We start from the raw sequence: 13468 nt of genomic DNA, 5'->3' as shown, positions 1-13468 counted from the left end.
CTTCTACTTTTAGCTACACTGAGGAGCCCAAAGGGATTGTTTGTGTCGATCAAAGAATGTGGCTTATTACATTGCCAAATCCAAAATTCTATTTTTGCATAATTTGAGAATGTTGTAACTAATGAAGTGTCTTGTGAGTACAGGGTGTTAAATTGCACTGTTTTAATACGGCCAGTAGGTGGCGATGAATACTCTATCTTCAGTCACATAATTCCCAGACATATGGGGGCAGCATAGGACCCTAGTGTTTTTCACGTCCACCACACAGTTCTAAAATATAAGTTTGAATCTGTACTGCGGCCGTTTGGAAGAGGCTCCAGCTCACTCATGACAAGCTAGTAGATGGTTGAAATAAGGATATAGAATAGAAAATATAAAAAAAATGGCTTTATTTTCGACATATTGCAAAATGCATCTCATGCTATTCTGCAGCACGACCGTGTTGTATTTGCACATCCACACTCGCAGTTGTGACAGTTGCATTATTAAATAGTGGAGCTCTGCTTCCAACGATTCCTTTTGTAAACACAGCAACAGCACCAGGAACACTCGTAGCACAAAAACACTCGGGCCGCAGTCCAAAGTCTGGTTACAGGACAATGTGCGTCTTTCTCCGATGCAGAGTTAGTTACTCGAATGTCTTAAGGTGGCTGTACAGTGACTGGACGTAGGTGAACACACACATGGGGTCCGGTTTGTCGCCCATCTCCAACATGTCGTCGACCTCGATCAGACGGAGACAGTCGGCCTGGGTTCTGACACGGGAGGAGAACCGGGGAGAACGCGGTTAATATCTTTGAGTAGTGCCTCAGACAGTAGCCTTCCCTCTAATTGATGCCTCCCCTCCAACCACAAGTGAAATGGGCCACGGCAGGAAAAGGTTCTCCAGCCCTGATGCGATTCCATATGTGCCCTAATGGTGTCCATCCTAAAAGTAGCTTCCCCAATTAGTCACCATTCACATGAGAAAATGATAATATAGATGGCTTCCAAATCCACATGAAAAATACCGTAATTTTCGGACTGCAGAGCGCACCTTATTATAAGCCTCACCCAGTACCTTTTGAAAGGAAAACGCATTTTGTACATAGATAAGCCGCACCCGATTAAAAGCCGCATGTGCCCACATTGAAACATGAACTATTTACAAAGAAAAACGGTGCAGAAAGAGTTTTCAAAATTTTAAGAGTATACCTTAGCTTTTCTTTCCAAACTGTGCCTGTGAAGCGGCAGTAAGACAGCAGCAACATGCTAGCACAGTACTAACAGGGCCGGTTAAAAAAAAAAAAAAAAACATACCGGTAAAAGTCACTGAGATGCGGCAATACCACAGCACTAACACACAAGCACAGTGCAAACAGAGTCGGTTAAAAAACATGCCGGTAAAAGTCACTGAGACGCGGCAGTAACACAGCAGCAACACGCTAGCACAGGGCTAACATGGCCGGTTAAAAAAAAAACATAGCGGTAAAAATCACTGAGACGCGGCAGTAACACAACAGCGACATGCTAGCACAGCGCTAAAAGGTCCGGTTAAAAAAAAATATATACCGGTAAAAGTCACTGAGAAGCGGCAGTAACACAGCAGCAACACGCTAGTACAGCACTAACATGGCCAGTTAAAAAAAAAAAAAAAAAAAAAAGCGGTAAAAATCACTGAGACGCGGCAGTAACACAACAGCGACATGCTAGCACAGCGCTAAAAGGTCCGGTTAAAAAAATATATATACCGGTAAAAGTCACTGAGAAGCGGCAGTAACACAGCAGCAACACGCTAGCACAGCACTAACATGGCCGGTTAAAAAAAAAAAAAAAATAGCAGTAAAAATCACTGAGACGCGGCAGTAACACAACAGCGACATGCTAGCACAGCGCTAAAAGGTCCGGTTAAAAAAAAAAAAACATACCGGTAAAAATCACTGAGATGCGGCAGTAACACAGCAGCAACACGCTAGCACAGTGCTAACAGGGCCGATTAAAAAAAAATCATACCGGTAAAAGTCACTGAGAAGCGGCAGTAACACAGCAGCAACATGCTAGCACAGCCCTAACGCTAGCACAGCACTAACAGGGCTGGCAGAAAAAAAAAAAAAAAACCCACACACCGGTAAAAGTCACTTCCTCGGCACATATATTCCACCGGTCTCACTCTTACCTTTTCCGTTCGAATGCCCCTTGCGGCCGTTAGAAAAAAAAAAACCCACACAAATTAGCCACATCACCGTGTAAGTTGCAGGGTTGAAAGGGTGTGAAAAACGTCGGGGTTTATAGTCCGAAAATTACGGTAGTCATTGTTCTCTTCCTGTGAAATGACCCCATATTTCCTGAAATTGTGACCATCTCTCTAATATAGTCCATATCCCTAATGAGTCAATATCCACTGAAAAATATTAAACACCACCCTCAAATAAATGTAGACTCCTTCCTATTAAGCATCGGGAAAAATGGGGAAAAGTTCACCCAACCTGACACGATATCAAATTTCCTGAAACGGTGTTTATCCTTCTAAAAGATGTCCCAATTATTCACCATCCACTGAAAAAAAAAATCCTCTCTCATTAATATTCCCGAGCATGAGAAATACAAAAAATGTTCATGAAAAAATGCGATCAATTTCCTCAAATAATTGACACCCCCTAATAGATGGTGATCCACCTTCCGCAAATGGACACCTTCTTGTTCTCCTCCAGGAAAAAACAAAATGGCCCGGAACTGGAATCACCTCAGTTCATTAAATAAAGACCCGAATTCCAATGGTCAGAAAAAAAATGGTTCCTAAACGTCTCAACCCAATGACAGAACTTACTCGGCCGTAGTGAAGGCCAGCTGCAGGTTTTGCTTGCGGTTGGCTGGGTTCAGCGTGTTGTAGTCGAACTCCAGCGGGAAGAAGGAATGGATCAGGGCGCAGAAGGCCATGCCATCACTCCAACTCGAGGAGAAGTTCTGGATGTCGATGTTCTGCAGAAGGAACGTTTCACCCTGAATTGCTTCCTTTCAAAACCAGCGCTTGTACCAGTCTTGGCTCAACTAGTTTTTAGTCTTGAATGCACCGACGTCCTGGAATTCTCAATAAAATTGTCTTCCCTCGGCTCGCTTAGCCATTTTAAATTTTTGCTCCTCGTATTTTTTTCATTCTTTCCGTTTATTGTTTCAGCTAATGTATTACCAAATGTACATTTAGTTGTACCAGACAAAACACCGAAGAACACTATAAAACCGTAACATTTCCAAGTTGAATCAATCCCCGAAATTACAATCATACGCATTACCAATTTTCTACCTGGTAGCCGATGGTTTTTGAGCGGCACCACTCCAACATGATGTGTTTTATGCCACTGGCGCTGGAAACACCAAAGCTCTGGGAGCGCTTCAGTTTGGGCTTGGAATCCTTGGGCCTGTTGAAGAGAATTGCTCATTGGCGTGTGGAAATCTGATGGTCGGGAAAATCTTTCGGAGAATCGATTGTGGGCTTTTCCTGGCGGAGAAGGCCAGATTTCATCCCGATTATCCCTACGCGTGTCCCCTGTTTTTACGTTCACGATTGTTGGCCTGACAGCAGGTGGGTGATGAAAAATCATTCTTACGCCGCAGGAGAATGACTCAAGATACATTTTCATCCGACAATCGGGTCTTTGCGAACTTTAGCGGGTAAAAATTCTGTAATTCTGCCCGACAAGTGGTATGTGTGTACTCAGCTTTAAGGAAAGGGAAACGGTTCAATGGCACAAACTTTATCGGGTCGGAGTTCATCCTCTCGAAGAGGGCCCGCTTGGCCTGAGCTCCACCAGCACGAGGAAGTGTGCTAGACTTGGTCAGATCTTGTTTCAAGTCCACCACAGGGGAGGAGGCTTTTCTGGAGAGGGAGAGAGCGAGAGAAAAGAAGTGAAAAATTGACTGCCGATGCAAACAATATGGAAATTTACATCAGGGTCGATTATTGACTTACTTCTCGAAACCCTGCGAAAAACCTGGTTTTATGATTGATTTGGAGGGAAGCAACTTTTCTGGATAGAAAAAATATTTGATTGTCCACATATAAAACTGAAGATATATATATATATATATATATATATATATATATATATATATATATATATATATAATTTTAATGTCAATTAGACTGAGATTGACTAGTTTTTACCTGCTGGTTGAGGAAAGCTCACACTTCTCTTCAGACTCGGACTCAGTGCCTTCAAAACTGGTGCTACAGTTACGAACCAAAACATTTTAAGGTATACATGGCGGCAAACATTATTTCAAAACCACTAGTCTTATCTTTGTACCTCGGATTTGGCCTACCTCTCTTAAAGGGGTACTCCCCAGCTTTCACAGTCGGTTCTTGGGATGTTGGTGTCGCAGTTGGTGGCGACTCTGCAGAGGTTTTGATTGAGGTCAAGTGACACAATTGTGATTTGACCTCTCCAACATCTAATAATAAGATTCATTTTAGAACCAAGGACAGACGTGGCATGGATTTGGTGTGAAGGATTTACCGTGTCGAAATGGATATTCTCCCAGTTTTACGTTGTGGGATTCCTGTAAAGATGAGGTCTCAACAGATTTAGGTACAGAAGTTTGAGGGTTGCTCCTGCTCACAGCTGTGAGGGGAAGATCTGTCAAAGAAGTCAGGGACAGAAGGCCTGATTGATTCCCTGCTGCAAGGTTATTTAATCCAAGTACACCTTAAAACAAGTTTGGCATTAATTGCCTGCAACTCTTGAAAGTCTCAGCCGTGACTCACTCTCATTTCCTTAATCTAGGTGTTAACTAGAATTAAAGTCTAGATCTTCACCCAATCCAAACCCCTTAAAGTCTTGGTTTTGACTGTCTCAAGTCTTGGTATCAACTCCTCAAATTCTAGGTCTTGACCAGTCTCAGCCCCTTCAAAGTCTTGCTCTTAATTTGATCTGAAAGTCTTGATCCTGACTTGTCTCAACCCCTCAAAGTCTTTGTCTTCACCTGGTTTAAAAGTGTTGTTCTTGATTTGGCCTTAACCTTTCAAAGAGTTCATTCAGATCTTGATTGTGTTTTAACTCAACAGTCTTAGTCGAGTGATTACAGACTCATTAAGGGACAGTCTCAACTCATCTCATTTTCTCAGTCTTGGTCTTGAACGAGTCTCAACTCTACATTGTCTTTGTCTTGATACGGTTTCAACTCCTCAATCCCGATGTGACCGATGCCGACCAAACACATTTGTCTTTTTACATATTGGTGTATAAAGTGACCATTTTTAGGATGACATTCACCAGAAGGATCGTGGACTTTAGGCAAGGACTTAGCGGGTTTGGCTCCGACTTCTGGATTTGCTCTGGAGGTCGTGGCACTGATCGGAAGATGTGGTCGGGGTTCATCTGCATCTGCAAAAAAACGTGTGACACGATATTCTGACCAGTTGTCGCGGCATCAGTCAGGTGACGTGAAAACCATGACGGGATGGAAATCATTTACGGTATCATCGTAGCTTTGCCCCTCGTATGTGCAAGCATGAAATGGCTAATAATACCATAATGCATTTCTTCACATTGGATTATATTAGCTTTTGTTGACGGTACCTACCTGGCATCATGTTGACGTTGGTGATTGATGTGTCTGTCAGGTGGGACTGGACTCCACTTTCTAAAAACGGCCAGAAAAAGGCAAAGTTGAGGATGTTGACATGACCGGTTCAACTCTGCGAAAGTGTACGCTCACCTTGCTTCCAGTTCTGTTGTTCCACCGAGGCAACGCTCTTCTCTGCCTGGGCCTCCCTTCCCTATTGAGGCATGGTACAAAACATCCCAAATTTTGATCGTAATCACTTCATAGCACACGCGTCAAACCCAAGGCCCGGGGGCCAAATCCGGCCCGCCACATGATTTTATGTGGCCCGCGAAGCCAAATCTAGAGCCTCCATTTCCATGATTCTTGTAAAAATCTGTACCAATATTTCAAATTGTCATATATCATGAATGATCAGGTTGAGGGCGGGACGGTGGACCAACTGGTAAAGCGTTGGCCTCACAGTTCTGATTTCCCAGGTTCAATTTCAGGCCTGCCTCTATGGAGTTTGCATGTTCTCCCCGTGCCTGTGTGGGTTTCCTTCGGGTACTCCGATTTCCTCCCACATTCCAAAAACATGCAAAATTAATTGGACACTCTAAATTGCTCCGAGGTGCGATTGTGAGTGTGACTGTCGTCCGTCTCCGTGTGCCTGCATCCTGCCCGATGACAGCTGGGATAGGCTCCAGCACTCCCACGACCCTCATGTGGATAAGCGGCTCAGAAAATGGATGGATGGATCAAGTTGAGATATTACAAGCATTTTTGTTACCAAACATGAATAGTTGAAAAACACGTTACCCTTGAATTCTAATTCGGATTCTGATTCATAAATTACGTAAAATGTGATGAGACGATTTAACATTTTTATTGTTTCACAGTCAAAAGGGCCCTCAAAGGGAAACCCGAAATACAACGTGGCCCGCGAGAAAAATGAGTTTGACACCCCCTGCTTTATGGTGTTAAAACACACCGAATTGAGGGGAGTTCTGATCGTGATCAATATTTGGCTGTATGTGATGCAACATACGCAGCTGTCATTCTGTCTATTTGCGAGTCGCCCTTGGCAACGCTACAACGTGACTCTTGTTGACTGTTTATGTTCCAAGGTGTATCCTGTGTCATCATGGATGGCATTTTAAGCCAAATGTGGACTAAAATAAACTCGTAGATGACAGCAATCTGGCCCACCATGCAAAATTAAAACCTCGCATAGGCTAATCATGTTCCCATCATGATATATTTAAATTTCATATTATACATATTGGAGGAGTAACTATTAATTGGAAACTGACGATCAAATTAACTGGATCAAGATTTTTATAATTGATTAATTGTTTGGAGTCACTGATGGTGTAGTGGTACACATGCCTGCCTTTGGTGCGGGCAGCGTGGGATTGATTCCCACTCGGCGATGGTGTCGATATATGCCCTGCGACTGACTGGCGACCAGTTCAGGGTGGAGTCCGCCTTTTGCCCGAGGCTAGCTGGGATAGGCTTTCCCGTGACCCTTGTGAGGATAAGCGGCTTGGATAATGGTTGGATTAATCGTTTGGACCATTTCCGAATTAAAATTATCCAAGTCTTTTATCATTTGAACCTCTCAATGGTAAATATTAATTTATTGTAATAACAAAGCAGACTGTCTTTGCGCTGTGATTGGCTGGCGACCAGTTCAGGGTGTGACCTGGCAATTTTTGCCTATTTTCAGATATATGACAGAGTGATTCTAACATTTACTTGTAACACCCAAAAAAAGGTTTGATGTATTTTTAAAACGGATTCTCAAATACATTGTTTAGATTTCATGTATATCCTATGATGTTTTATCCATGAATGTATTACATTCTGTCATACATTAGAACTATTAATGAACAATACATGTATGTACAGTATTTTAGACATTTTTTAATGTCAATATATTTAGGGATGTATCATTTTACAAGATATTTTGTAGCATTATTTTATGCCTAATCTGTTTATACGGAGCCCAATGGTGCTGCCATAAACTTAAAATGATAACGATAAAAAAAGATGAATCCTACGTGTCCCATTCGATTGCAGGTCCTTCGCTCGTGACTGTAGCAGCTGAAACATTCGCACCCACTGACAGCTGAGGCCATCCACGTTCACGCTGAAAGTCTATTTTCGTCGGAATCGGCCCCGTTTGCGAGTTTCCTTTCGGTTCATGTGTCCTGATATAGCCCCAAATGGATGCTTTGCAAAATCGGGGGGGATGGAGTTAAGTATATCGCCCTGAAAGTTGCCCTTTATTTGCACACTCGCTACCCCCCCCCCTTCCCAATCCACCCCAAACACACAGACAGGCGTTGGGGGTCTGGCGGCACTTGCAGCCAGACCTCCAATCTGTCAATTTGCCACCAGGACGGGAGATTAGCACCACCGTGTTCTGTGGGGTCCGCGGTGACCTCTGTAGGATGTCGCGGTCTGACACGCGTAATCCTTTTAGGATATGATCTTGGTCCATCTCTTTGAACTTCCTGGAACCACATAAACCCCAACCGTGCACCAGTTCGTCCAAAATATTATCCCTATATTTCTTCTGATAGAGAAGAACCTCTGTTTGGTTGACAACCAAGGGTGGTGGACTCTGTGTTCCAGGTTGAGGGGTCAGTCAAATTGGTGACTGAGATGATTAAAAAAAAAAAAAATGTATATAAATCTTTATTATTTTTATTAACTTCCTAAATTGAGCCACTGAGTGGGAGACTTTGACATCCCATCAAACAAAAAGATTCAGCAATTCAGAGTCACGTATCTGTCTCAGATAACTGCTTCAAATTTGGGTTCATCCTGGTGATTTTTACAAAAAGTTTTTAGGAAAGGTCAAACCCCCCCAAATATGGAAGATTAACGGCAGAATAATAAGGGAGTTTTTGGGGGTGTTGTGTTTGGCTGTCTGGCAAAAGGATACACAAGCTTGCGAAATGAGGGCCTTCACACCGTCTGGTGTCGGAGGCAAATTTCAGTGGGCGCTACAAAGAGTTTTGGGGCTGGGTCATGTTCCGGTATTTGTGACCCCTGAAATCGACATTATCACCACAAGGTTGGAAAAAATGAGTTTACTGGCATGCTGGGTGCCCTGAAAACAGTCATTAATTTTTTGGAGCAATAAACCAATTCCAAGATTCTTCCAAAAAAAAACTGCTGACCATTTTAACAAAAAGCTGAAAGACGTAATCGTTTGGCCATTTTTATTGCTCCTCACTGGCCATTAGGCTACATGATACTGTTTTGTGTCGTTCAATTTGCACTGAGCAGCCAGACTCTTTCCCATGTCGCACTAAGTTCTATTTCTGGCTCTGTGGAACTCATCACACTTCCCCCTGAAGTTATTCATTGTTGACAGGTTGATAAAACATAATTCAACTTTCCATTAAGAGACTTGAGCGCCGAGCTGGCCGCGAAGAGTGATTCCACGGCCACGGAGGTTTACTTTTGATGCGTGACGACGTCCCAACATGACAGTACTACATACAGTGTGTACTTCTCTACTGGTCTACTGTTATATGCATGGGCCAAGAACTCCTTGACAATCATGTATTGATTCCAATGTCAGTCCCGTTACCCTTGGATTCATATACACGGACGGCGTTCAGGAAGGAATACGCCGAAAGTCGATACGGGGCAGATAACTGGCCCAAAGAGGCCACACTGGACCGCGAAATATGAAGCCAAAAATAGCCATGACCTTTTGGCGGCTATGGCGGTGGCAATAAATCGCGGGCCACAAGTGGAAAAGGGGGGTTCCGGGAGGGGGAGAGAGTGTGAGGACATAATCGCGTGAAATGATACTGATGAGATGTTACCATGACTGAAAGAATTATTATGTAACAAAGGGAGTTTTCAGGTTCTCGCAAACCTACAAAACTGTTAAGTTGATGCACCACTGACCCCAGGCCTGTTTTTTGATTTAAACTGATTGGAATTTTGGGGTATTACCACAAAAACTGACATTTTACATACTTACTGGATCCTACAGACCTGGCATCAGGTACTGTTTTTTTTTTTAATCTTGATTTTTGGTGGTACATCTGTTCAGGCCAGTGCTTTCAAACTTTTTCCAGTTCCTCACAACCTTAGAAAATTTGAGCTCTCACACCCTCATCACTCCCCTTGGTTTTGCTAAACTATATCTAAAAGCACAATGAAGGCAGAAACTGTTGAACGTAAATAATCATTTTTCACTCAACTGCAACTTCGACTGTAACCCCGATGAGGATTTAATATCAAGATGACATTTTCGGTAAGCATCATGGTGGGGGAACACTTAATCATTTCTGCATTATTACTGTCTTCCCGCTTCAAGGATTGGAAGCAGTTTTTGCTTGGTGGGTAACTGGCAAATTGTGGGTGGTACTGTATTTGCACAAAACAAAATAAACCTTTAACATTTAACCATTGGACCTCACACACCTTGTACAAGTTTCCTGCTACACCAAGCAAGTTTTTGATTTCTTTTGTTTTTCCGTTTCGGACAATGGTTTTACCATCCTTCCCAACTTCTATCTTCTCAAAACATGTCACTACACTTGGGAACATCTGGACCTCCTGAACTGTAATTTTAAAACTCAATTCAGGGGGAAACTTTTCAAGGCAAACGATCCAGACTATTTCAAATATCAATCCAAAGAGTGTTTTAACATAAAAATTCCTTGAAAATTTGGAGTATTGAGTTATTTCAGGAAAAAGTGAAAGATTGAGAAGGATCACCTTTAAATACTTACATCCGTTTCCTTTGTTCTCCATGGAGGTAGGATTGGAGAATGGGCTGAGCCGGATGCACCCAGACCCACCTGGACCCTATGGCCTTCCTGGGTCTTGGACTGTTTGTCGACGAGTCCGTTTTCCACACCCCGTTCCTTACTCTTCTCCTTGGACACGGTTGAAGGGGAGCTCCTGTCAATTTGCACACCAGCGAGGGACTCAACCAGGCGGCTGAGGGCCTCGAGCTTGACGCGGAGCTGCAGGTTCTCCTCCTGAAGCCTGCCCACCGCCTCAGCCAGGGGCGCACTGAAGGCGCTCATATCCACAATTCGCTGCTCTATACGCTGCTTGAACGCGCTCACGTCCATGTGGACCTCTCTCACGGCCGCCTGCAAGGTAGCGTTGAATTCCACCAACGCTTTGCTCACCATTTTCTCCTCGGCACCCTTTGCGCCTTGGTCCATGGCTATCTGGTAGTACCAGGTCAGAGTCCAGAAACGAGTTTTCTCGAGCGGGCGTCTCTCCTTTACCAACGGAAACTCTCAGCAGATACCTTCAATTTCCATACATATAATCCAGCAAGAACACTTTAAAAAGGATCTCAAGGAGTCCTTGCCAGCTACTCATCAAAGTCCCATTCTTGTCTTGGACTTCTCTCAGCGTTTCTTGTCTTTCCGTTCTAGCGCGATCGTCCCGTCTCAGTTCATCTGAACGGAAAATCTGCACATAAATACATGCTGTTGGTGTGGGGGCAGCAGGGGGGGAGGTCAGGCAAACAGATCAAGTTTGCAACTGGGGGATAGGCATCAAACGAACCTTCCAAAGGGATCCAGTTCTTGTCTCATCCCTTTTCAGGCTTTGCTGTTGGGTCTTCCTCTCTGTTCCCTCGGACACTTAAGTGTTCCATGTGTTTGAGAGCAACAGGTTTGTCTTTGTATTTTGGGACATAAAGGGGTGGTGTAGGGGGGGGGGGGGGGTTATTGGTTAGGAGGGGCCTGTATTATTTGTGTGTGGACCGTCGTAGCAACCGACTAGAAAACACTTAATGGACATAACTATTTGGACTTTAGGAGGTGATATACTTAAATGGAAAATATGCAAACACTTTCCCAGATCTTCTTGCTTGCCATATGTTCATCTGCCTTCCTGAATCTTGTTTTATGCACTTGGTGACAGGAAAAAGGCCTTTTCCCCAAAGTATAAAACTGTCCCAAATAAAGATATAAATTATGAATATCAAATAATGACATAAATTGAGACGGGTGGCTGGCTTGAACAACGAATAAAGTAAATAGCTTCAGTTTAAATCAACAGTGTCTCCTAGTGGCAGGGATGTAAAACTACACCTAAAAGAGCCAGCTATGCAAAACATGTATTGAAAAAAAAAGCAGTTAATGTGCTAAATAATTCATTTCAACATGAGGGACATCCTGAAATTTTATAGATTTTTTTCCCCCCATTTTTGTAATTTCTGCTTTGTTTCTCGTGACAATGACAGACACATGATTTGAAAAGACTATCAATTTTATTTCTTTTAAACGGGTGCCCAAGTTGAAATGTTCACATCATTATTTTCTTGATATTTTTTCATAAAATTATCCAGTCACCCAAAATATCAAGCTACAAAACAAGGTCCAAACCATCAAAGTCTGCGATTTACCCCTGATAATTAAAGAAAATATTAGAACACTATCAAAAATATAGCGAGGGATTGGACAAAGTGTTAAAAGGTTGTGCCAGTGGTGCGTTCACAGAGCTCGACTGTCTGGAAAACAAATGTTAAATCTCAGAAAACTACAAATAGTCAAAATAAACAACAAGAGCACAGCAAACAAACATACAGTAAGACTGCTGATCTATTCAGTAGATAAAAACAAAGGCCATAAGTCCTAAATATTAAATGTGAATAAATTGTGATCAGTTGTAGTGATTCGAGCAGTAACTTAAAAGCAACAAAAAAAATATTCAATTATGTATTTTTAATTTGTGTTTTCAAAATGATTGCCAAGTTCATGTGTAATCCACGATTTGCTGGTAATGCAAAATAAACAGAGCCACAACCAGCAAATGCCACTTGCCAACATTTGGTTCGCTGTCCATGGATTAAAATCCACCCAGCATCACATCACAGCTCAAATTTTTATTTATCAGAACAGCTCTGCATTTGAATCATAACAGAAAAAAAAATGATGTGAACTAACTAAACTTTGTTAAGATTAAGACAACTGTAAATCAATGATTTTTTTTTTCCCCCCTTACCGTTTGGGAGTTACATTGCAATAGAATGGGCTTTGAATAATTGTTATTTTGTACAGATTATACACCATGTTCGGTGAATCAGCATTAAAACAAAACAAAAACAATGACAGTAAACATTTTCATAAAAATATTAAATTCTTCGGCTACAGAGCCACAACAACTAAGCCTTGTCTTTCGGTACGTTTCGAGCGTTAGCATGTGGCAACATCTCCACATAGGTATCTGGTCCTTGCTACAACAACAAAGTGCTCAACAATTGTTAATTGCATACAGTCGCAGTTGGCATTTTACCCTTGACCATAAAGTCACGGCAAGAACAAAATCCACCATTTACGATAGCGCTGCTACGGAAATAAAAACGCCGACTCAGGTGGGCTGCATTGTTAACATTTTAGCGCGGACGAGATGAAGACGTAAGAACTTGCAATGAGGTTGATGATTGAGAAAATGAAATGCTTGAGAATTAAAAACCCCTAGGTCCAGGATTGTTAGCATTAAGTTGATAAACACAGGAAAGGCCCATACTTAGCTTGCCTCGCATCAGGTAACAGTGAGTTATTAAAGTTATCTTATCACGACTGAAGATGAATCAAGAGTAAGCCCGCGACCCACCTTGACTGCCGCTATAAATCATTCATTTTTACTACATGCTAATGCGCACACGTCGCACTGCCATCCCTCACTCTAGTGTGGAGTAGCTGCCCAAAAGCAAGTCACATTGTTTTTCCATTTCTTTTGACATCGATAAAAGCTATGCAAAGTATTAATGGAAGGATCCTGAAAACATTTGGAAAGAATAACGTGTTTATATGGGGATAGTGGATGTTTTGCGAGGGTTTACTGATATATTAAGACAAAAAAAATTTACCGTTCTCCATAAATATGACGATGTTCTTCACATTACTGATGCTGCTTCGATGAACTAAAGTGCCCTACAGTC

The 13468-nt window shown here is 42.4% G+C and overlaps 1 protein-coding gene across 1 annotated transcript; it reads right to left on the bottom strand.

Moving 5' to 3' along the window:
* Window positions 1-443: 443 nt before the first annotated feature.
* On the bottom strand, window positions 444-10956 carry LOC133491884 (smoothelin-like protein 2). The gene is made up of 12 exons (XM_061803589.1): window positions 10290-10956; window positions 5695-5755; window positions 5560-5619; window positions 5250-5360; window positions 4494-4613; window positions 4300-4428; window positions 4142-4204; window positions 3947-4004; window positions 3731-3853; window positions 3281-3395; window positions 2807-2958; window positions 444-755 (listed from the first exon to the last, which is right to left on the bottom strand). The coding sequence occupies exons 1-12, from the start codon at window positions 10731-10733 to the stop codon at window positions 629-631; spliced, it is 1563 nt and encodes a 520-aa protein (XP_061659573.1). The 5' UTR covers window positions 10734-10956; the 3' UTR covers window positions 444-628.
* Between the last annotated feature and the right edge of the window lie 2512 nt (window positions 10957-13468).

Source organism: Syngnathoides biaculeatus, chromosome 18 (genome assembly GCF_019802595.1).
Source record: "Syngnathoides biaculeatus isolate LvHL_M chromosome 18, ASM1980259v1, whole genome shotgun sequence".
Taxonomy (NCBI): Eukaryota; Metazoa; Chordata; class Actinopteri; order Syngnathiformes; family Syngnathidae; genus Syngnathoides; species Syngnathoides biaculeatus.
Note: the sequence above shows the minus strand (reverse complement) of the source record. Positions and strands in the feature narration are given on the sequence as shown.

Bases quoted from the DNA above. Each gene is read 5' to 3' on its own strand.
- LOC133491884 (XM_061803589.1), bottom strand. From the start codon at position 10,733: ATGGACCAAGGCGCAAAGGGTGCCGAGGAGAAAATGGTGAGCAAAGCG. The intron at 5,361-5,559 runs GTAGGTACCGTC...GTTTTTTTGCAG, and splicing joins CAACGTCAACATGATGCCAG to ATGCAGATGAACCCCGACCA. The intron at 4,614-5,249 runs GTGAATGTCATC...CTTCTTTGACAG, and splicing joins TAAAGTCCACGATCCTTCTG to ATCTTCCCCTCACAGCTGTG.